Source organism: Thalassophryne amazonica, chromosome 17 (genome assembly GCF_902500255.1).
Source record: "Thalassophryne amazonica chromosome 17, fThaAma1.1, whole genome shotgun sequence".
Classification (NCBI taxonomy): Eukaryota; Metazoa; Chordata; class Actinopteri; order Batrachoidiformes; family Batrachoididae; genus Thalassophryne; species Thalassophryne amazonica.
Window position 1 is genome coordinate 62,053,678 of NC_047119.1, and position 25,629 is coordinate 62,079,306.

The 25,629-nt window shown below is 41.3% G+C and overlaps 1 protein-coding gene across 1 annotated transcript; it reads right to left on the minus strand.

The window, feature by feature from the left end:
* Positions 1–641: 641 nt before the first annotated feature.
* Positions 642–23,897, minus strand: wdr45 (WD repeat domain 45). Its single transcript, XM_034192649.1, has 10 exons — positions 23,603–23,897; positions 23,439–23,513; positions 10,721–10,825; positions 8,039–8,144; positions 7,868–7,962; positions 7,712–7,791; positions 4,741–4,949; positions 4,477–4,578; positions 4,245–4,390; positions 642–1,038 (listed from the first exon to the last, which is right to left on the minus strand). Exons 1-10 carry the CDS (start codon positions 23,649–23,651, stop codon positions 929–931), a joined length of 1,077 nt encoding a protein of 358 aa, XP_034048540.1. The 5' UTR covers positions 23,652–23,897; the 3' UTR covers positions 642–928.
* Between the last annotated feature and the right edge of the window lie 1,732 nt (positions 23,898–25,629).

Sequence of the window (25,629 nt, forward strand, 5' to 3'; positions counted from 1 at the left end):
TTACCTGTTGTGACAAAATAGAGGAAAAAAAAGAAGCAAAATTTTAATAATTATCTACAAATGAGGAAACATTAACTCAAATTAACAGTGGTGCAAAAGCAAAAGCCCAGATCGTCCTTACTAATTTCTGTCATGAGTTTTACCGTCTGCAGACACTGAACTCCTCGTGTCTCCAAAGCAGTAATGGCTGTTGCAGGTGAACAGTGAAGCTGACGGACACCAGTCTGCTCATGTGGTCCTGCTGCACGGCACCGCACTACAGAACCGCTTTGAGTCATGGATGGCAATCCCCCAGGCATACAAACAATCAACGCCCACATCTTGAAAGTAACCATCTGCAGCAGCCAAAAGTGCCCAGGAAGACTGAGGGAGGCCACGCTTGAAATCTGAAGGCACTCCAAAGGTGAGCGTCTTTGACGGGATGTTCTATGCATTTGAGTGGGAGTGGGTCTATTATCAAGACAAGTCTGTCTTGTGGGCGAGATGTGGGCGAGCATTGATCTTTGTTTTGGCTTTGCTTTGGCAGGCTTGATGACTGAATTAGATGTGAAATTGTTCAGAACTTCTCATTCCTCACCTACGGACTGTAATGATCCAAATATGATGATTCTGAGGTTTGAGCTTCAACATCAAACAGACTGGAGATGCAGCAGTTTATCATTACAGGCTAAGTGATACTCGCACTGATATGTAGATACAAGTGATTGCAAACACACACTATTTTACAAAACAGGCCTCAGGATAAATATGGATGTTTGTGTCACGTTTAGGTTCTGATGGGCCACTTCACTGGCGTTTCTCCAGAACATGACAATCATCATGGACTTCATCACTTTTGCTTTCAGTTACTGTCGTCCTCGTGTTTCTGATACCAGATCAGCTCCTGATTTAACATGTACAACCCCATTTCCAGCTCCTCGCCGTGTTTTCAGAAATCGTCGTCATCACATATATCCAAGTACACGTCGAACGCTTCTCGGTTGCAGTTACCATCAGGGGTGAACACGTACTTGTGGAAGGTCCCGTCCACACATATAGCTGCAGAAAAGAAAAACAATCTCGGCATTTTCAAACAATTTACATTTGATAATACTGTGAGATCATCTGTACTTTAGTACGAAGATGAGATCAACTTTATTTATCCTGAAGGAAATTATTTTGCCAGAGTACGGAGACCGTCAACAGTGAATAATGTGTGTTTTGTTTTTGATTTTTTGTTTACAGTAAGTACAACAGATTTTTGTGAAATGACTGGAAGATATATTGCACAAGATGTTTGACAATATTGCACATAACTCAGGGGAGGTGATGGTCTAGTTGTTAAGCGTTGAGCTTGAAACCAGAGGATCTTTGGTTCAAATCACAGACTGACCGGACAGTCACTAATGGCCCTTGGGCAAGGTCCTTAATCCCCTAGTTGCTCCCGGTGTGTAGTGAGCACCTTGTATGGCAGCACCCTGACATCGGGGTGAATGTGAGGCATTATTGTAAAGCGCTTTGAGCGTCTGATGCAGATGGAAAAGCGCTATACAAATGCAGTTTATTACCATGTATCATAACTCTGAATAATTCTGTTCGTTATGTATTCATCCTGCAGAAGGGGGAGGAGTTATACGATCTGATTGCCACAGGTAGGAAAGACCTCCTGTGGCGTTCTGTGGTGCACCTTGGTGGTCTCACTCTATGACTGAAGGGTATCGGTGTGGGAGGTGTTGTCCAGGATGCTGAGCAGCTTCCTCGGCATCCTCTGACACCTCTGCCACAGAGTCCAGCTCAACCCCCAGGACAGAACCAGCTCTCCTGATGAGCTTGTTGAGTTTGTTCATGTCAGCTGCCTTCAGCCTGCTGCCTCAGCACACTACAGCGTAGATGACGACGCTGGAGACCACCGAGTGATAAAACATCTGCAACATATTTCTGCAGACACTGAAAGCCACGGTCAAGAATATGACAGCTACTGTGGAATTTTAATGAATTCTTTGAAATGTTCTTTTTCTGGGGCAGAATGCTGGTACAATACACAACTATTATAGGAAAAACACCCGAGTTTGGTGCACAAGGTGTTTATTTAGAATTTTATGAAGTCAAAATTATACATACAAGGTTAAAAATATTCATACTTCACATCTCATATTTGGTTGAATGTCTCTTACTTTTTTTATGGTGACCATATGATCCTGGCAGCCATCAACAATCTCCAGGCACAAAATTGGTTGGATACGACCTTTCTTCCTCGTATAATGCTATTTGATTTCATTCATTCATTCATCTTCTACCGCTTAGTCCATTTAAGGGGGGGCTGGAGCCTATCCCAGCAGCCATAGAGTGCAAGGCGGGGTACACTCAGGACAGGACGCCAGTCTGTCGCAGGGCCGCAAATAGAAAAACAAACACAGACACACCCACACACCTATGGACAATTTAAAGATTCCAATCCACCTAACCCGCATGTCTTTGGATGTGGGAGGAAACCCACGCAAACACGGGGAGAACATGCAAACTCCACACAGAAAGGCCATGGGAACTGAACCCACGACCTTCTCGCTGTGAGGCAACAGTGCTAACCACTAAGCCACCGTGCTGCCGCTAGTTGATTTAAAATAGTTGATTTCTTTGCACAGGCCCAACTTTTAGGTACAACTGAAGTATTTTTGTCAGGGTTAAGGTCTGAGCTGCAGGAAGTCCATTCCACAAGAGCCTGTTTTATCCACTCCACAACCAGCTCTGGTGTTTTGGAGACACTGTACTGCTGGAAAACAGTGTCCAAATTTAAAGTGTGGTGGTTAGAGGTTTTTCTGAAGAATTCTGAGGTTGTCCTGCTCCAATTTATTTATTTTTTGTACAATGCGCCACTTCTTTTGTCAGCAAACCAAGCCCCAAAATATGATGATACCACCACATTTAACAGTTGGTCCAGTGTCCTTGGAGTTAAATGTCTCACCTTAATGCTTCTCTGGTCATTGTGGTCAAATAACTCAATCTTTAAATCATCTGACTATAAAACATTCCTCCACAAGGTTCTTTGTCAATGTGGTCAGCTGCAAACTTTAGTAAAGCTGGAAGGTGTTGAATGTGGAGTCTGGGCTTCTTTTTTGGATAGTGATGTAACTCTGACTAGTCTAGACAGCAGCAGTGGCACTCCAGCAGCTTCTAGTCCACGGCAGGTTCTTGACCATCTGAATCAATTTCTTCTCACCTGAGGGTGACTGTTTGGGTCTGAGTCCAGACGTTGACAAAATGATGGGCGATTGTTTCAACTGATGATCTTGGAATCTGCAGTTGTTTGGAATTGGGTCCAAGACACATTCCTGAGACTGACCTCCTTGGACTTTCCCATTGACAACCCAAATCCACTGAATGCGGTTGAACAAACCCTTTTTATTCTGGCACAGAGACACTCCCAGTTGTCATTAATCCCGATTACCAAGTTATGAGTCCCAAAGGCAAGTCAAAGCACTGAAATGGTTTCAGTATCACTGAAGTCATAAAGTCTCTATGCTGCTGTCAGAAAACCCAAAATAACACTTGTTGTTTTTTCCCCCATTACAGATTAATTTTTATTATTTATTGATTAAAGTAAAATGTTGACATGACACTTGTGTCCATGATTAGTGTATGTAAACTTCTGGCCACAACTGCATTAATCAGATAATGTTGTTCAATCAAAGCTACATTCAGTGAATTTCTACTGCACTTTGAACAAAATATTCAGGAGTTAATGTGCTGAGACAACAAAAGTCTCAATCTTTTTGTCCCGGTGTTGCAAATGTGACGATTTTTTTCTGTTTCTATTAAATATCTTTGGGGGAGAGGAGGTCCTCAATTGGATATTTTACATTATTTTCTGGCATTTTCATGAAAGGAAAGAGATCAACTCTAAGCTCGACTCTCCTGTGTTACTTCAAGCGAACTGTAGCTGAAATTTCACATCTTTGTTTTTTTTTTGTTTTAAATCCTTCTCTGTGCCACTTCAGCATGAAAGTGTGTAACTGGCGATGCAACAGACAAAAGTTTCACTGTGCACATTTTTTCCAGTCATGGCCACAAAGGCCTGTCACTCCCTCATTTTAGTCTACGTGTCTTGGTGGCTTCCCTCACTTGAGATGATTTTCATCTTTGCACCTGGTTATTATTATTATTTTCCCCCACATACCCATGATGTATCACGCAAAAGGTTTAAAGTGAAGCTTTAGAAGGCAGAACCGAACACAAAAACAATGAACCGCCGCTGTGTTTTTCCTCACCGATGACGGAGTTGACATTCTTAGACGTGTTCTTTCCAAATGCACAAATGCAGGCGCACTCAGCTGGAACGGTGAAGCTGGCCAAAGACCACTGACTGTCCACGTACTGACCGATGACTGGACCCACCTTCCCCACACGCGCCAACCTGTCCAGAGGAAGACGAACACCTTCAGGTATCAGAAGACATGGTACTTTAAAGAGGCACTTACAAAGTGGGGGTGGGGGTCTTACGCAGAGCGTCTGTTTAGTTTGGTGTCTTTCAGTGCAAAGATGTGTACCGTGCCCTTGTCACTGGAGGCGCACAGGAAGGAGGAGTCATGGCTGAAGTTGATGCTGGAAAGAATGAAGATAATCTGAGTGCAGTGTTGAGACAAAACCCTGTGCTGTATTTTAGTACAGGCTGTCTGCAGGAGCAGTGACGTCACCCTGACCCTCTACTTTCTGTCATGATTTCTGACTACTGAAGCAGCTCTGTGCTGCTCTCTCTGTCTGTACCAGTAGAGGGTGGCGGGGTCCGTCCCTCTGCGTAGTTCCACCAGCTTGTCTCTAGTTACGGTGTCGAAGAGGCGGATGAGCGTTCCTTTGCGAGAGGCCGATGCCGCCACGCTGCCGGGCTGGTTCAGCGCCACACAGGCGATCTCACTCTGGTGGGCGTTGATGGTAAACGGGGCGGATGATGTACCGGGTTTGGTGTTAGACAAATCCTAAATAAAACAATAATGTGTCAGTTTATACTCAGACATCTGGACTCATCAGGTCCGGCGGCTTTGTCCGATCTTCATTTCATTTATTTACATAGCGCCAAATCACAACAAGGTTGCCTCAAGGCACTTCACACCATCCCCCAGAGCAACAGTGGTAAGGGAAAAACTCCCTCTCAGGAAGAAACCTCAAGCAGACCAGACTCAAACTCTGCTTGGGCCATGCTACAAACACCAATTACAATCACCTTCCATCTTACAATTACAATCTTCCACTGTCCAGTTTTGGTGATCGTGTGGTCCAACTGGTCTGCCTTCTGGTTGGACCACAGGAGGTCTTCTCTGATCTCTGCCATCAACAAGACATTTCCACAGATGGACACCACCATAGAAATTAATATTAATGATGAGAGGGAACATGGAGCTCATTCCTGCACAATTCTCATCTGCCATGTCGCCTCTGTTCATTATTCATCTGTACGACCGCCATTCCTGCCGTTTTCTGACTGTTCTCTGCCAGCCAGTAATACAGTAAAGAGGTGCAGCGTGGGCAAGACCAGCCAGACCTGGATGGGACGACTGAAGCAAAACATGCCCCCCTCCATCTTGGAGTTACAAAATAAGCTAATGCTAACCTTGTATTTTACGTGTTTTATTAACACATTTTTTGGTTACTGGGCAAACAGGTCGCTTGTGTTTGGACCTTTATAGTTACTACAATGTGTTGCCTCAGTAACTGCGGTGTGACAGCAGAACGAAAGTCACCAGGCTGTAGACACCTGCTAACAGCGCTAGTATACAAATTAAATAATACTGAAATTTCACTCAGTGAAAATTTGTGCACTTATTTCTCAGCTGGTCCATCTGTATAAGTAACTGCACAGAAAGCCATATTATCTCAGATATTTGTAATAAATGGCTCATAAAGGACAGACATGGCCGAGTACACAGGAGCTAGCAGCAGCTTCTGTTGGCGAGGCCCTGGACTCTGGACTCATCTCGCAGCCACACACCTCAAAGTGACCCATGCCTTTAATTATTTATAATTTTATGGCTTAAAATAGCATAAACTGATAAGGAGTTAAAAAAATTCCCGCCAGATACAGTTGCCATGAAGGGAGAAACTAGCAATAGAGACCAAAACCGTTTTTTGTACCAGGCTGTAAACGTGTTTATTTCTGCTGTGGGAGTTGGAGAGTTTAGTGTGCCTCGATTGAGTGGCGACATGACGAGTCAAAAAAAAAAAAAAAGGTCACGTGACTCATGTTGCCATCTTGGGTTCAAAACAGCGTTCACTGTTAATCTGCCTGCATGGTAATCCAACTATTTTATTTATTTATTTGCTGAAAATGCGGGTTGTTGTGCATTTGGAGGCACAAATACACACAACAAGGGCTTCAAGATGTACAGATTCCCTTCAGATCCCAACAGAAGAAAAATTTTGGAAAATAAAGTCAGCTGTGTGGGATGGAAGTGACTTCATTGTCAAAGCTTTGTGAGGTAAATTTGTTGTTCAGTCCCATGTCAAGTAAAACTCACCTAAACCATCATCGTATAAACCAGATATTCGCAGTCACCGGAAAAAAAAGTCCCAAACTTTTTGTATTGTTTTCCATGTAATAAACACTGTATATAATGGATTTTGTACAATGGATTTTTCACTCACATTGGACAGAATGTCCCGCAGTATCTTTCATTAAAATCCCTCGCATATGGGACTGGAGTCATTTCCATGATTAAAAGCCCGACCGTTTATTTTTTTCACACTGTGATCAGACTTGTAGCTGCAGCCTGACGTGCACTTCAGGCTGCAGGCTGCACAGTGAAAGCAGCAAAGTGTCAAATCACAGCCGGCTGTGATTTGACACTTTGCTGCTTTCAATCCTTCGTCTGCCATCATATTACAATAGTTTTTGCAGTGCGCACGCTGATTACAAATGGATCAGAAAAGTCCGCACATTTACAGCACAAAGTCGGTAAAAGAGGAAAATATTCAGCTTACCTTCAAACTGGAGGTGATGACTGTAGAAAGAAAAGCTTGTTGAGGGTCAAATTAGTCCTTAATAAAGCATAATCCAGAGAAACAGTCACGCACGTCATTGCATGATACGGAATTACACAGCTGCAGAAGCATAAAATAGGCTTTAAATTAATTAAATAAATCATCATAAATTGTAAATTTGATAACTGTTTTTATATTTATTTTGATAACACCTGTACCTGGATGTGTTGCTGTATGTGGTTAAATGATTTAAAAATGTTGAAAACATTAAAGGTTCATTCAGTAGTTCAGCGCAGTTGGAACCAAAATGGCACCATGTTCTGAGTTGACGCCACTCTATCTAGGCACACTAGGAGAGTTATGACATGGAGTTCGACAGAGACCAACTCACTTTTGGAGACGACCTAAAGTGGCCACTGCTGATGAAAGAACTGCAGGATTTGGCACTTCTGTGTTGGGGCGATTTCTCAGAGCCAGAGGTTGGGGCTTGATTCAAAGTAAATTAAATCATATTTCTCCCACTTTCTGATGCTCAGTTTGGACTTCATCAGATCCTCTTAATCACGTCTACATGCATAAATACATGGAGGTTCTGCCACATGACTGGTTGATTGGACATTTGCATCCATGTATAATTCAACAGGTTACCTAATGAAGTGGCCGTGAGAATATACTTCACCTTTAGCCTCAGTTGTAAATACAAAAAATTCCAAAGAAACAAGCTCCGGTGAGCAACAGAGGATATAATGTGTTTGTGACTTACAACCAGCTGCAAACTTCCACATTTATGACCCGGAAAGACCAGCAGCTGTTTCTCCAGACTGGGACACAAATCACACAGACCTGCAACAAAGAGTTCAACAAACCCAGTTCAAAAAAACATCCAACAGCAGCTCAGAGTGAACAAAATGTGACAAACCTTTGGGGTTGTCTCTGGTGTCAAACTCAAAAAGCTTCACTGGGTTTTCAGGAAAACTGTACACATAGATCCTGTTCTTTAACACGATCACAATCCTGAAGAGGAAACATGGTGGCATTAGTTTAAACCTCATTTATTCCAGACTGGGATAGCGTGGCATCGTAGACTCACTTGTCATGGCGCATGCGAACAGCAAGAACAGGTTTGGTGAAGGTGAACTCCAGCACCAGTTTGTCTTTGGAGTCTCGTCCCTCCCGAGCATCATCCCAGATCAGAACTGAGAGGAAACCACACAGACAGGATGCTGTTTGTTTCAGACATCCTCACTAAAAACATCATTCTTCAAAAAAAATAAAAATAATAAAAAAAAAAAAATTGGCATTTTATTCCCAGCAATTAAATAAACTCATTAACACATGAAAACAAAAGCATTAGCTGCAGGTTTTCTTCTTGCGACGCTTGTCTTTAATAGTTGGACTGTTTGCAGTTTACAACATGTCCACTGGGAGGCAGTGTAGGAGGTCAGATGGGACCATTTCACCTTCAAATCATAAAAAGAAAAGTTTCTGAGCAGGGTTGGATTGTGTGATTGCATTGTGTTGTTTTTATGTCATTTTTACAGGTTAATATGGCTGTGATTTTAAGTTAAACATCCACACAGTCTCACACTTCTTTGTTCGGATAAAAACAAATGTCAAAATTTAGGCCTGAAACAGTTTGAATTTTGTGAGAGCAACTGCCTTGTTGACCCTGTGGCCTTTCCAAAGAATACTTTCATCACGTTTCTAATCCAATGCCGAAATATGCAGCTCAAAATATACAGTGAATGAAAGAAGGACAAGAGGTTAGTCTAAATGGTTCAAAATGCTGCTGCCAGACTTTTGACACGGCGCAGAAAGTTTGACCACATTACACCCATTTTGGCATCTCTTCACTGGCTTCCTGTCCCTGTGAGATCAGATTTTAAGGTTCTGCTACTAGCCTATAAAATTATTCACAGACTGGCACCTCCCTACCTAGCTGACTTAATTAAACCCTACGTACCAGCCAGGCTTTGCATTCTCAGGGTGCACCATAGGGTAAATAAGAAGTCTGCGGGTCATAAAGCTTTCTCTTATCGTGCCCCTGTTCTGTGGAATGATCTCCCTGCGTCAATAAAACAGTCAGATTCTGTAGAGTCCTTTCAAGTCCAGACTTAAGACGCACTTATTTGCCCTTTCATATGGCTAGCATACTGGCATAGTATGTTACTATGCTTTTTACTCTTTTAAATTCATTTTATTAGGAAACGTAGCGTGCCGCGGCCTCAACTTCATCTAAATTCTGGGTCTTTTAGTGAAGCTCAGGGCTAGTGGCCGGTGATCAGATTAGCATTTCTTTTGTGAGCATTTGCCCACTCAAGTCGGTTACGACGACGAACTGGAGTCAGGTCGAGACCCCGATGAGGACGACGAGCATGAAGATGAGCTTCCCTTAGATGGTTTCTGACAGTTTGTGCAGAAATTCTTTGGTTATGCAAACCGATTGTTTCAGCAGCTGTCCGAGTGGCTGGTCTCAGACGATCTTGGAGGTGAACATGCTGGATGTGGAGGTCCTGGGCTGGTGTGGTTACACGTGGTCTGCAGTTGTGAGGCTGGTTGGATGTACTGCCAAATTCTCTGAAACGCCTTTGGAGACGGCTTATGGTAGAGAAATGAACATTCAATACACGAGCAACAGCTCTGGTTGACATTTCTGCTGTCAGCATGCCAATTGCACGCTCCCTCAAATCTTGCGACATCTGTGGCATTGTGCTGTGTGATAAAACTGCACCTTTCAGAGTGGCCTTTTATTGAGGGCAGTCTAAGGCACACCTGTGCACTAATCATGGTGTCTAATCAGCATCTTGATATGGCACACCTGTGAGGTGGGATGGATTATCTCAGCAAAGGAGAAGTGCTCACTATCACAGATTTAGACTGGTTTATGAACAATATTTGAGGGAAATGGTGATATTGTGTATGTGGAAAAAGTTTTAGATCTTTGAGTTCATCTCATACAAAATGGGAGCAAAACCAAAAGTGTTGCGTTTATATTTTTGTTGAGTGTAATTTGTGTCTGTAGCATGGCCCAAGCAGAGGGTCACCCCTTTGAGTCTGCTTGAGGTTTCTTCCTCAGGGGGAGTTTTTCCCTTACCACTGTTGCTCTGGGGGTTGGTAAAGTTAGACCTTACTTGTGTGAAGCGCCTTGAGGCAACGTTTTTTGTGATTTGGCGCTATAAATGAAAATAAATTAAAATTGAGGATTGTCGATGAGGAGCTCATTGTTCTGCTTAAAACAAAAACCAGCCTCTCATCGACAACTGACATGTAGTGACTCAGTGGACACCGGCGCCGCTGAAATGAATCGGTTGTTCGATGCATCACGATGCAGATGGTAGACGATTCTGGATTCTGCCAAAATCTGAACAGTTTTTACTTCAAAGTCTAAAAATAAACAGACAGACATCATGGTTCAACTCCTCTACTGTCACATGATAAGTTCTCTTTTGGTGTATTAACAACACAACCTGCACTCGGGTGTGTACTGCCTGCTGTATATCAAGAGGTGATCACATCGTAACTGGAGGTGTATGCGCCAACTGAAATTTCATCAAATGGTGATTTTTTATTTTTTTTTATTTTTAAGGTTTTGTCTCTCAAATCAACCCGTAGGATCAGCTGCGGTGACCAAAAACTGGATCAAATGAAAAAATATAAGGCACTGTGAATGTTTATACTGTGTAATTATATTTCATTAAGCATCAACAGACATTCCCACAAAAAAAAAACAAACAAACAAAAACAAAAACAGTGAAACCTTCCTTTAACATACCAGATATTTCAGAGAATTTGGGATTGACTCCTCCTCCTACTATCGCCAGCAGGTTGGAGCGATTCAGCATTGAGCACAGCGCCACGCTGCCCACCTGTTCATGATCTGGGAAAACACACAGGACAAATACACTCTGTGTTTACCTGCTCACCTGCAAAACATTAGAAATTATCATCCACCAATCACAAGGCTGCAACTCAGCACATAACAAAAATATATCAATGTTGCAGCTTCTGTTGCACCAATGTTGCAATGTTGCAGCAATCTTGCAGCTCTGAGTGTCCAAGATCAATTGGCCTATTTTTTATTTTAATCAAATTTTATTAAGCAAATCATTCATGTCCAGTACAGGAGTTTCAATCACTGCTGTCATTCTGGCTGTAAAAACCAAGGGGAAATTATTGATATGCCTATGACCACCACAGCCTTTGTGTTGCAAGTTTAACTTCAAGCTACTTTTGTCTTATTTCATCTGCTTGCTTTTTCAATAGTTACACATCACTTAACTCAAAGCAAAGATCAGAACAAATCTTAATCGTCTTTGGAATCTTAAAGCAAGCGTTGAAGTTTTGACTTGAAATGTTTTGCTGGTTGAACTCAGAACAAGAAGGTGACGGTGGGCTAACAACGTTACGATATCTGGTTATCAATTCATAAAGTTGGATATCAAGGTAGGACATCACATAATTCGAAGCAAAGATTTCAGATGACGCATTCTGAAGTATTTGAAGCTTTGAATTGAAGCTAGTCTCGCAGGCTGAATTCAAAACAAGAAGCCAGTGTTTACCAGCATGCAGCACATAACAAAAATATATCAATGTTTGTGCATGTGTGGCTGTACACTGTCACCAACCAAACTACTGTGAGGACGTGCAGGTGTGTTACAGTTTTCTGAGTGAATGGGACAGAAAGGGCGGCTTCATTGCCATGACACAATATGGCATAAAAAATAAAAAAATCAGAAGGCAGGATTAAATATTGTTTGATTACACTTTTTCATCTTTGGTTGCCTAATATTAAAAGGCATCACACTTGTAATAACACCATTGGGTAAGTTATTTGTGCACTCAGGTCCATAGTATGTAGGTTGCATCAAAAATATGAAACTTTTACCCATGCTTCATTTTTTACATTGGTATAGAGTATGTCACATGTGAAATATTATGGAAATCCATGCATGCTTAGAATACACCGAATACAACAAATTATGCTCAAAAATCCCGATATCGTATAATATTGTGTATTTGGAGCGTGTGTTTGCATTGTGTGTAAATTATATCACAATTTACAGTATCAAACTGCCAAAAAATTGCAATTTAAACTTCTGATTTCAACTTAAATCACATAAAACCTGATTTAAACACACAATACATCTCATTTTAGTCCAAGCTTATGTTCTGAAAGCTTCAATACTGTCCATTTTTAAGAAAAATGCTTGGCTGTCCAAATTTCCCCAAATATACAAGTGGCCGGTGAGCAAATGCAATAATATTGGGTTTGGATATGTGAGAAGAGCAAGTGTAAAAAAATTTAGACAGGGTAAAAGTACATTCTACGATATATATATATATATATATATATATATATATATATATATATATATATATATATATATATATATATATATATATATATACACACACACACACACACACACGTGGTCTATTAGATAATAAACCGACCCTTTTATTTTTTTTTAACTATATGGATTTGAATGACGTGCGATTACACCAATCATGCTTGAACCCTCGTGCCCATGCGTGAGTTTTTTCACGCGTGTCGGTGACATCAATTCCCTGTGGGCAGGCCTTGAGTGAGATGTGGTCCCGCCCTCTCGGCTGAATTCCTTTGTTTCACACGCTGCTCCAGACGGCGCGCGTTGCTTTATCAAAATTTTTTGTGGACCTGTGAGGGATATCCGAGTGGACACTACTCGAGAAATTAAGCTGGTTTTCGTTGAAAAGTTTAACGGCTGATAAGAGATTATGGGGTGTTTCTGTCGGTGTAAGGACTTCCCACGGAGCGGGACGTCCTGCAGCGCTTCCAGGCGCCGTCGTCGGCCTGTTTCGACCTGAAAAAATCCTAATTTAGGGCTTAATTCACCCAGGGCGTCGTGAGAGAACAGAGAAGATTCAGAAGAGGCCGGCATGAGGACTTTATGCGGACATTCCACTGTTTAAGGACATTTTGTAATGAAAGACGTGCGCGCAAATTCGCCAAGTCGTTTCCGTGACGACTCGGCAAATCTGTGTGCGCCGCGCCAGGAAAAACACCTCCGTGTTGAAAACCATTTGTAAAATTCAGGCGGCTTTTGATGGCTTTCAACAAGTGAGTAACTGAGAAATTGTTTAACAGCTTGGGCATGTTCCAACTTGCCCATTAAGGTTTCCAACACGGAGGTGTTTTTCCTGTCGCGACCCCCCGCGGTCGGGCCCGGCCCGACATGTGACTCTGCCCGCAAGTTCTTTCATTACAAAATGTCTGTTAACAATGGAATGTCCGAATAAACTCCTCATGCCGACTTCTTCTGAAAGTTCTCTGTTCTCTGACGACTTCCTGGGTCAACAGAGCCTGAAATGTGGAAGTTTTCAACTTGAAACGGTGAGACGCTGCCGCCTCGAAGCGCAGATCGCCGTCAGGCGCCGTGGGCCGTCCTTACGGCGACTCTACCAGACCAAAATCTCTCATCAGCCGTTAAAATTTTTACCGAAAACCAGCTGAATTTATCGAATGGTGTCCACTCAGTTGTGCCTTACAGTTTTGAAAAAAATTTTGATCAAACAAAGCAGCAGTCTCTGAGCCATTCCTAAACAATGAAAAAACGACGAGAGGGTGGGCGAGTCCTCACTCAAAGACTGCCCACAGGCGAATGACGTAACCGACAGGCGGAAAAAACTCTTGCATGCCCACGAGGGTTCAAGCATGTTATATGGTTTTTGAAAAAAATAATAAGGTCGGATACCTCGTATATATATATATATGTATATATATATATATATATATATATATTTTTTTTTTTTTTTTTTTTTTGCATAACGTGATGCACTCTAGTCCATCCGTGTTTGAATGTTTTCATCATTTCCCCTCTGGACACCATCACAGTGGATTTGAAAATGAAACAATCAAGATGTGCTCACAGTGTTGACGTTTATCTTTAATTTTATTTACGCAGTGCATCACATAAAAAAATAGAACATCATGAAAAAGTTCAATATTTTTTCTCAGTTACTTCAGAAAGTGAAATGTTTTTAATATTCCAGACTCATTACATATAGAATAAAGTATTCAAGCATTTTTATAATTTTGATAATTATAGCTTACAGCTCTGCCTCTTCATTCTTCCTGCAGACTCTGGGACTTTAATTTCCAAATGAAATACAAAGTTTAATTTAATTTGAAAAGAGGACTTTAGAACATTGAGCAACTGTCCAGTTTGTTTTCTCCTTTGTCCAGGTAAGATGGTTCTGACATTGTCTCTGGTTCAGGAGTGGCTGAACACTACAAATGCGACACTTGATGTCCAGTCTTAGTCCATTTCTTGTGAGGCGTTCTCGAGTTCTTGAATCAGCTTTGCTTGACAATCTTCTCTGTGGCTGTGGTCATTCGTGTTGTTTGTGCATCCTTTCATTCCAAACAGTTCCCATCCAGTCACATTTCCATGAATATTCTTTGATATATCGGACCGCGAGTGACATGTTTAGCCGCATGTTCTCCTTGAATTGCTGGCTGTCTGAGTGGTGTCCAAAAAATGAGGTGGGCTTCATAGATAATTGGCAAAGCTTCTGGGGAAAACCTGGTCTTGTTAGGAGAGACGGCATCCATCCCACTTTGGATGGAGCAGCTCTCATTTCTAGAAATCTGGCCAATTTTCTTAAATCCTCCAAACCGTGACTATCCAGGGTTGGGACCAGGAAGCAGAGTTGTAGTCTTACACACCTCTCTGCAGCTTCTCTCCCCCTGCCATCCCCTCATTACCCCATCCCCATAGAGACGGTGCCTGCTCCCAGACCACCAATAACCAGCATAAATCTATTTAAGCATAAAAATTCAAAAAGAAAAAATAATATAGCACCTTCAACTGCACCACAGACTAAAACAGTTAAATGTGGTCTATTAAACATTAGGTCTCTCTCTTCTAAGTCCCTGTTGGTAAATGATATAATAATTGATCAACATATTGATTTATTCTGCCTAACAGAAACCTGGTTACAGCAGGATGAATATGTTAGTTTAAATGAGTCAACACCCCCGAGTCACACTAACTGTCAGAATGCTCGTAGCACGGGCCGGGGCGGAGGATTAGCAGCAATCTTCCATTCCAGCTTATTAATTAATCAAAAACCCAGACAGAGCTTTAATTCATTTGAAAGCTTGTCTCTTAGTCTTGTCCATCCAAATTGGAAGTCCCAAAAACCAGTTTTATTTGTTATTATCTATCGTCCACCTGGTCGTTACTGTGAGTTTCTCTGTGAATTTTCAGACCTTTTGTCTGACTTAGTGCTTAGCTCAGATAAGATAATTATAGTGGGCGATTTTAACATCCACACAGATGCTGAGAATGACAGCCTCAACACTGCATTTAATCTATTATTAGACTCTATTGGCTTTGCTCAAAAAGTAAATGAGTCCACCCACCACTTTAATCATATCTTAGATCTTGTTCTGACTTATGGTATGGAAATAGAAGACTTAACAGTATTCCCTGAAAACTCCCTTCTGTCTGATCATTTCTTAATAACATTTACATTTACTCTGATGGACTACCCAGCAGTGGGGAATAAGTTTCATTACACTAGAAGTCTTTCAGAAAGCGCTGTAACTAGGTTTAAGGATATGATTCCTTCTTTATGTTCTCTAATGCCATATACCAACACAGTGCAGAGTAGCTACCTAAACTCTGTAAGGGAGATAGAGTATCTCGTCAATAGTTTTACATCCACATTGAAGACAACTTTGGATGCTGTAGCTCCTCTGAAAAAGAGAGCTTTAAATCAGAAGTGTCTGACTCCGTGGTATCCACATTCCATTAACTTTAACTAGTAATGACTTCATGACTTTCTTTGCTAACAAAATTTGACTATTAGAGAAAAAATTACTCATAACCATCCCAAAGATGTATCGTTATCTTTGGCTGCTTTCAGTGATGCCGGTATTTGGTTAGACTCTTTCTCTCTGATTGTTCTGTCTGAGTTATTTTCATTAGTTACTTCATCCAAACCATCAACATGTTTATTAGACCCCATTCCTGCCAGGCTGCTCAAGGAAGTCCTACCATTATTTAATGCTTCAATCTTAAATATGATCAATCTATCTTTGTTAGTTGGTTATGTACCACAGGCCTTTAAGGTGGCAGTAATTAAACCATTACTTAAAAAGCCATCACTTGACCCAGCTATCTTAGCTAATTATAGGCCAATCTCCAACCTTCCTTTTCTCTCAAAGATTCTTGAGAGGGTAGTTGTAAAACAGCTAACTGATCACCTGCAGAGGAATGGTCTATTTGAAGAGTTTCAGTCAGGTTTTAGAATTCATCATAGTACAGAAACAGCATTAGTGAAGGTTACAAATGATCTTCTTATGGCTTCGGACAGTGGACTTATCTCTGTGCTTGTTCTGTTGGACCTCAGTGCTGCTTTTGATACTGTTGACCATAAAATTTTATTACAGAGATTAGAGCATGTCATAGGTATTAAGGGCACTGCGCTGCGGTGGTCTGAATCATATTTGTCTAATAGATTACAGTTTGTTCATGTAAATGGGGAATCTTCTTCACAGACTGAAGTTAATTATGGAGTTCCACAAGGTTCTGTGCTAGGACCAATTTTGTTCACTTTGTACATGCTTCCCTTGGGCAGTATTATTAGACGGTATTGCTTAAATTTTCATTGTTACGCAGATGATACCCAGCTTTATCTATCCATGAAGCCAGAGGATACACACCAATTAGCTAAACTGCAGGATTGTCTTACAGACATAAAGACATGGATGACCTCTAATTTCCTGCTTTTAAACTCAGATAAAACTGAAGTTATTGTACTTGGCCCCACAAATCTTAGAAGCATGGTGTCTAACCAGATCGTTACTCTGGATGGCATTTCCCTGATCTCTAGTAATACTGTGAGAAATCTTGGAGTCATTTTTGATCAGGATATGTCATTCAAAGCGCATATTAAACAAATATGTAGGACTGCCTTTTTGCATTTACGCAATATCTCTAAAATCAGAAAGGTCTTGTCTCAGAGTGATGCTGAAAAACTAATTCATGCATTTATTTCCTCTAGGCTGGACTATTGTAATTCATTATTATCAGGTTGTCCTAAAAGTTCCCTAAAAAGCCTTCAGTTGGTTCAGAATGCTGCAGCTAGAGTACTGACGGGGACTAGCAGGAGAGAGCATATCTCACCCGTGTTGGCCTCTCTTCATTGGCTTCCTGTTAATTCTAGAATAGAATTTAAAATTCTTCTTCTTACTTATAAGGTTTTGAATAATCAGGTCCCATCTTATCTTAGGGACCTCGTAGTACCATATTACCCCATTAGAGCGCTTCGCTCTCAGACTGCGGGCTTACTTGTGGTTCCTAGGGTTTGTAAGAGTAGAATGGGAGGCAGAGCCTTCAGCTTTCAGGCTCCTCTCCTGTGGAACCAGCTCCCAATTCAGATCAGGGAGACAGATACCCTCTCTACTTTTAAGATTAGGCTTAAAACTTTCCTTTTCGCTAAGGCTTATAGTTAGGGCTGGATCGGGTGACCCTGGACCATCCCTTGGTTATGTTGCTTTAGACGTAGACTGTGGGGGGGGGTTCCCATGATGCACTGTTTCTTTCTCTTTTTGCTCCGTATGCATCACTCTGCATTTAATCATTAGTGATCGATCTCTGCCCCCCTTCTCGGCATGTCTTTTTCCTGGTTCTTTCCCTCAGCCCCAACCAGTCTCAGCAGAAGACTGCCCCTCCCTGAGCCTGGTTCTGCTGGAGGTTTCTTCCTGTTAAAAGGGAGTTTTTCCTTCCCACTGTGACCAAGTGCTTGCTCATAGGGGGTCGTTTTGACCGTTGGGGTTTTTCATAATTATTGTATGGCCTTGCTTTACAATGTGGAGCACCTTGGGGCAACTGTTTGTTGTGATTTGGCGCTATATAAGAAAAAAGTTGATTGATTGATTGAAGAAAATAAGAACAACCCCAGGTTTCTTTTCAGCACTGTAGCCAGGCTGACAAAGAGTCAGAGCTCTATTGAGCTGAGTATTCCATTAACTTTAACTAGTAATGACTTCATGACTTTCTTTGCTAACAAAATTTTAACTATTAGAGAAAAAATTACTCATAACCATCCCAAAGACATATCGTTATCTTTGGCTGCTTTCAGTGATGCCGGTATTTGGTTAGACTCTTTCTCTCCGATTGTTCTGTCTGAGTTATTTTCATTAGTTACTTCATCCAAACCATCAACATGTTTATTAGACCCCATTCCTACCAGGCTGCTCAAGGAAGCCCTACCATTATTTAATGCTTCGATCTTAAATATGATCAATCTATCTTTGTTAGTTGGCTATGTACCACAGGCTTTTAAGGTGGCAGTAATTAAACCATTACTTAAAAAGCCATCACTTGACCCAGCTATCTTAGCTAATTATAGGCCAATCTCCAACCTTCCTTTTCTCTCAAAAATTCTTGAAAGGGTAGTTGTAAAACAGCTAACTGATCATCTGCAGAGGAATGGTCTATTTGAAGTGTTTCAGTCAGGTTTTAGAATTCATCATAGTACAGAAACAGCATTAGTGAAGGTTACAAATGATCTTCTTATGGCCTCGGACAGTGGACTCATCTCTGTGCTTGTTCTGTTAGACCTCAGTGCTGCTTTTAATACTGTTGACCATAAAATTTTATTACAGAGATTAGAGCATGCCATAGGTATTAAAGGCACTGCGCTGCGGTGGTTTGAATCATATTTGTCTAATAGATTACAATTTGTTCATGTAAATGGGGAATCTTCTTCACAGACTAAAGTTAATTATGGAGTTCCACAAGGTTCTGTGCTAGGACCAATTTATTCACTTTATACATGCTTCCCTTAGGCAGTATTATTAGACGGCATTGCTTAAATTTTCATTGTTACGCAGATGATACCCAGCTTTATCTATCCATGAAGCCAGAGGACACACACCAATTAGCTAAACTGCAGGATTGTCTTACAGACATAAAGACATGGATGACCTCTAATTTCCTGCTTTTAAACTCAGATAAAACTGAAGTTATTGTACTTGGCCCCACAAATCTTAGAAACATGGTGTCTAACCAGATCCTTACTCTGGATGGCATTACCCTGACCTCTAGTAATACTGTGAGAAATCTTGGAGTCATTTTTGATCAGGATATGTCATTCAAAGCGCATATTAAACAAATATGTAGGACTGCTTTTTTGCATTTACGCAATATCTCTAAAATCAGAAAGGTCTTGTCTCAGAGTGATGCTGAAAAACTAATTCATGCATTTATTTCCTCTAGGCTGGACTATTGTAATTCATTATTATCAGGTTGTCCTAAAAGTTCCCTAAAAAGCCTTCAGTTAATTCAAAATGCTGCAGCTAGAGTACTGACGGGGACTAGAAGGAGAGAGCATATCTCACCCATATTGGCCTCTCTTCACTGGCTTCCTGTTAATTCTAGAATAGAATTTAAAATTCTTCTTCTTACTTATAAGGTTTTGAATAATCAGGTCCCATCTTATCTTAGGGACCTCGTAGTACCATATCACCCCAATAGAGCGCTTCGCTCTCAGACTGCAGGCTTACTTGTAGTTCCTAGGGTTTGTAAGAGTAGAATGGGAGGCAGAGCCTTCAGCTTTCAGGCTCCTCTCCTGTGGAACCAGCTCCCAATTCAGATCAGGGAGACAGACACCCTCTCTACTTTTAAGATTAGGCTTAAAACTTTCCTTTTTGCTAAAGCTTATAGTTAGGGCTGGATCAGGTGACCCTGAACCATCCCTTAGTTATGCTGCTATAGACGTAGACTGCTGGGGGGTTCCCATGATGCACTGTTTCTTTCTCTTTTTGCTCTGTATGCACCACTCTGCATTTAATCATTAGTGATCGATCTCTGCTCCCCTCCACAGCATGTCTTTTTCCTGGTTCTCTCCCTCAGCCCCAACCAGTCCCAGCAGAAGACTGCCCCTTCCTGAGCCTGGTTCTGCTGGAGGTTTCTTCCTGTTAAAAGGGAGTTTTTCCTTCCCACTGTAGCCAAGTGCTTGCTCTCAGGGGGTCGTTTTGACCGTTGGGGTTTTACATAATTATTGTATGGCCTTGCCTTACAATATAAAGCGCCTTGGGGCAACTGTTTGTTGTGATTTGGCGCTATATAAAAAAAAAATTGATTGATTGATTGATTGATTGATATAGCATTCTGCTAAGTCAGCCCTTTCAGCAATGATCTCCTGTGTCTTCTCCTCCTTGTGGAGAGCATTAATGAATGTCCTCTGGACAACTGTCAAGTCACCAGTCGTCACCATTATGGTGGTCGTGTGTACTCAATCAGATTCATTCATGGTGTTTATACAGAAATAAACAGACAGTTACCCAAACTTGAAATATTTTAAAGTTTTGAGATTGGGTCCCTCTACAGAATCTGACTGTTTTATTGATGCAGGGAGATCATTCCACAGAACAAACTTTCTGCTTCGTGTCAAGAGTCTGGCAGCAGCGTTTTGAACCAATTGGAGACCCCTAATGCTGGACAGTCTACTGTACACTTTGACCAGGACTTGACCCAGAAAACACAGGAGATGAGCGTTACGAGTTTACGATGACTTGCTATGTAGTAATTATCCATCAAAAATCACTGCCAGATGGACAAAACACCCTTTGAACACATTTGTAAACTAGAGCACCGCGCTCATAGAGTGCAAACCTCTGCCAACACTAGTTTCCAGTTCTACAAATTCTTATCTTGGAAGAAATTTTCAAGGTCAAAGTCCTGTTAGAAGCAACTTTTCATAAGCTAAAATACAATGCAAAATATAGATTAAAAGGGATTTTCAATGTTAAAATCAAATAGTCACTAAATCTGCAATACAGATCAGATGCAGATCAAACTTACTCTGTTCATTGAGAGTGCCATTTTGCACCTCATTGTCACAAATGAGAGTGATTGAGGCACTTTTGATTGAGATATAATGCAAAATGGACACCACATGGGCTTTTCCATATTAAATTCAAATGCCCACAAAATCCACAATCCACATCAGATCCGGATCAAACTTTGTCAGGCGATGATCCAGACGATTTAAAGACCCCCGACAACTGCTGAGAGCGCGCCGCGCTCCGATTGACAGGCTCCAACCCCACTGGAACAACCAGATCATTTCCAACGTGAAGGCTTTGTTGGTCCGGGACGTCGTCTCACTTTCACAAAAACGCAGAAGTCGTGGACATCAGCACTTTTTCGGCACATTCCACTGTTACAGGAGTTTTTTTCATGGAAAGAATAGCGGAGGGACACGCCACGGAGCCGTTCATTATGCGGCACAAAACCACCTCCGTGTTGGTCTCACAGGACGGCTTTCAAGTGGATTTCAGACGGCTGTCGGTTGCTTTTCAGTCGTGTGATTATCCGAGAAATTGAGCATGAGCTGGACATGCCCCAACATGTCCTGTGAGGCTTCATCACGGCGTTGCTTTGCGCCATGCGGCTCCGCCGCGACGCGTGGAACTCCTCCACACATCTGTCTCAATGTGCCGAAAAAGTGCTGATGTCCATGTCTTTTCACAATTTCTGTGCTAGTCAGACGACATACCGGATCAAGACAGCGTCCAGTTTAGAAATGAACGGCACATTCCACTGTTACAGGAGTTTTTGTCATGGAAAGAGGAGCAGAGTTCCACGCGGCGCATGGTGCAAAGCAACGCCGTGATGAAGCCTCACAGGACATGTTGGGGCATGTCCAGCTCATGCTCAATTTCTCGGATAATCACACGAATGAAAAGCAACCGACAGCCATCTGAAATCCACCTGAAAGCCGTCCTGTGAGACCAACACGGAGGTGGTTTTGTCCCGCGTAATGAACGGCTCCATGGCGCGTCCCTCCGCTTTTCTTTCCATGAAAAAAACTCCTGTAACAGTGGAATGTGCCGAAAAAGTGCTGATGTCCACGCCTTCTGCCTTTTTGTGAAAGTCAGACGACGTCCCGGATCAACAAAGCCTTCACGTTGGAAATGATCTGGTTGTTCCAGCGGGGTGTCAGCCTGTCGATCGGCGCTCGGAACGCGGCGCGCTCTCAGCAGTTGTGGGCAGTCTTTAAACCGTCTGGAGCACTCCTTAATCTATGTAATCCCCATAAAATCATCCCTGAAAGCCATATTAATTTTCCGAACGGTGTCCACCTGGAGGTCTCTCACAGTTTCTGGAAAAAAATTGATTTAGCAAAGCTCCAAATCATTCGGACATTTATTCGCAATAAAAAAACGACGAGAGGGGTGGACCAGTGCTCACACAAAGCCTGCTCACAGGCGAATGACGCAAAACTCACGCATGCGCACGAAGGTTCAAGCTTGGCTGATGCAATCACACGTGATTCAAATCCATATGGTTTTTGCAAAAAATAAAAAGGTCTGATACTTTTTGGACAGACCTCATATTTACAGTTATTTTCCAAATTAGCATTTTCTATGAATAATTATTGCGCTAAACAATTCATTAAAAATAAACCGCAACTAGAGGTTCTGCATTCAAACCGGTAGTGCGACATAAGCATAAGCATGGTGTAATGTGTTTATGTACAGCTGGAAGCCATAAGCTCTGCACCTCTTTCACTTCTTACACAAATGCCAAACAGAGTAATTTAACATTTTTTAGATTTAATTTTATTTTATTTTTGTGTTGGGGGATCATGGGATTTATTATCATTGCTGGAAGAGTTGAATGATGGCTGTGATAATTGCTGACATCACGTGAATGATTAAGGCGCAGACTGTGACTCTTCAATTTTTCAAATAAGTAAATTTTCTTGCTGTGGAACAAAACGTCAGTGTTCTCTGGTTCAGGCTGAAAACACAGCACACAACGTTCTCATACTGATGTTAACCTGTCCATGTGACATGTGCTGCTGCCTTTCTTGACCAGGTCATCCTTGTAAAAGAGGTTTCGATCTCACTGGGTTTCTATCTGGTTAAATAAAGGTTATTATTCTTATTAATCTGACTGAAACAGTGTAACAGGTAAGATTAAGACTTTATATTGGAATTTATATCATGTCCTCAGCTCCTCAGCTAGACTGATAAATAACCCATTCTCAGTGGGGCAAGTGAGGAATTGCGAGTAGCCGTCACGTTGTCTGTAAGTGTATAAACAGTCGGCCAGCTCTACCCAAACACAGACCAACGCCATTCATAACAGTTGCGCTGATCGCACCTGAACTTTGTGAAACTTTTGTTAGTCCGTCTTATCTACATTCCCCCTCTCTTGCACATAGCATTCAATATGGATACATTGGTCATAAAATTTCTGACCAATCAGATGCGTTCTTTATAATTTTTTATTTAATTGATTTATTAATTAGCAAAAACAAAATTACTCATAATACATGTTTCTAGTAAGTTTTATTGGATAAAATAAGAATGATTTTTAAGATAGCCCCTCTTTAATACTAACAGTGATTAAAACTCATTCTTCTGTTTATTTCCCACTCAGGAAACTGACAGTTCATATATATTTATAAAATAATGTCCTGACCCAGGTGGCCTTTCTCCATCAGCGGTTCCACGTTATAAATGCGGACTCCTGTCTCCATAGCACAGCAGAAACAACCTGAGAACAGCAAAATAAAACAGGAAAATAACTCAAATATCCCTCATTGATGTCTTTCAGGCTGAAATTAGCATGTTAGCTGATCTTACTCTGGTCTTGGTTGAAGTGCAGACTGTTGACTCCTCTCTGCTGAGCCATGCTGATGGACCGAAACCACAAAGTATGACACAGCAAAAAATAAAATAAAAAATAAAACCTGCGTAAGACCAAAACCTTTCCTCTAGCTAACTACATTATCACCCGATAAACTCGACTGTAACTCTGTTTTCGTCATCATCGGTACCATATACAGTATTTGTATGAACGCGAAAATGAAAAAAGAAAATCAACAAATCCGACAGTCTGACAAACAACAAAGCAGATATTTTGTTGATGTTGTGCCGTCTTTCTTCTTCTACTTTTAATGGGAGGTTGTAAACTAGCGTATATTGTTCATACTGCCGCCTGCTGTCCTGGAGTGTGTTTCAAACGATCATTCTTTCATTCGGTCCTTTTTTTTTGTTGTTTTGTTTTCTTTTTTGTTAATTTTCAAGGTAGTACACAACTGCGGAGGAGGGGGTCAGCTACAGTGTACCTTTTTTTTTAAAGTGCAAAAATTGTGATGTGTCAATTCATTCTCATTAAATGTGTCCAACTTGTATTTCCAATTTTTTACATTTTACACTTTTCAACTGAACATTTGCTGTCATGTACTGCTAATGGTAAATGTAACTACCGTATTACGGATTTTATGAAATTTTAGATGTTTATTTGAAAAATCTTTGAAAAATGTTTGAATTTTGGTCTTGAAAAAGTATATGTGTCCTGTATTCCACAGGGAAACATACATAATTGAATAAATATTGACTTAGTCATTTTGAAAAAAGTTGGATTCTCCACACAAGCTATATTATTTTATTGAATAAGTCATGCAAAAAAAAAAAAAATTTAAAAAAGCATTTAATTTACTTGATATCAACTGAATAAAAACATGTTCTGTTTTTTTGAAAAGGTTTGACTTAGGCATGTCAAAATTGACATTTTCCTACTATGACCTTTGGGGGGGGGGGGGGGTCTTCCTGGGAACCAGTGAAAGTATCCACAGCTGCAGTGAGTCATATGTGGGCATTGGCTCAGCCTCCTCTGTTTGACTAAAAACTCACAAAAACAGACCATTTTCTCACAGTCTGATTTTCCTGCCCCCAGACCCCCCCTTCTTTTTTCACCTTAATAATTGAAAAACTCCTTTGTCCCTCAGGCCATCAGACTGGACAACTCCTCACTCGGGGGGAGGGACGAGTAACAGGAAGAGAAAGGTCGGGAATGAGAATGTGAGGAGCAGTAGTAGCCAGTAAACCAGTAGTGATCAGTATGTCTGGTATTTATATTGTGTATTTGTATTTATATTTGCAAACTGTTTTTCTTGTTTTGTTTTGTTTTTTCTTCACTTTGATACTTGGTGTGCTTCTTACCCTGTGTGCTGCTATACAATGCTGCTGGAACCTCAATTTCCCTGAGGGAATCTTCTCAAGGGATCAATAAAATTCTATCTAATCTAATCTAGTTTGCTTTTGTGTTCTGTCCACCTCTCTGCTGTTCCAGTTGACCTTTTTAAGAACAATAATGATGTTATTCTGCATCCAGGAACAGCAGGTGGACCTCTTTTTTCTGGGGTTGGTTGCAGGATTTGCAAGATGTCTTGTTTCTGCACTCCATGAGAGAAAATTTGCTGCTGCCTGTCTATCGGAGGGTGTGGGAAGCTGCATCATGGTACCTCCTCTCTACAAAATGAAATCAATAGGGGAGCAGAAAGCTCCCCCGTAGTGGAACAGAATTAACCCAAAGCTATCAAAGTTATATAACAAGTGCAAGACTGAGGAAGGTTCATGCTTTCTGTGTGCACCGCTACAAATTTTGGGAGGATGTACTTAAAGAAATCAATGTCATAATAGGACTAATACTAAATGTCTGTCCCTTATTTTGTATTGTGATTGTTTCATCACCCAGTCACACTGGTAACCATGGCAAAAATGGTCCAGTTCAGTATTTTGTCAATACACTTGGTGCAATGTGCAGCACTACAAAACATGCGTGCAAAGTTCTTGGAAGAATTCTGGTTTGTGTTTCTCTCGAAGTG

Excerpts from the sequence above, each read along its gene's own strand:
- wdr45 (XM_034192649.1), bottom strand. The coding sequence starts at position 23,651 with ATGGCTCAGCAGAGAGGAGTCAACAGTCTGCACTTCAACCAAGACCAG. Across the intron at positions 7,792-7,867 it reads CACCAGAGACAACCCCAAAG|GTCTGTGTGATTTGTGTCCC; the intron begins GTTTGTCACATT and ends TCTTTGTTGCAG. Across the intron at positions 4,391-4,476 it reads AAACTAAACAGACGCTCTGC|GTTGGCGCGTGTGGGGAAGG; the intron begins GTAAGACCCCCA and ends TCCTCTGGACAG.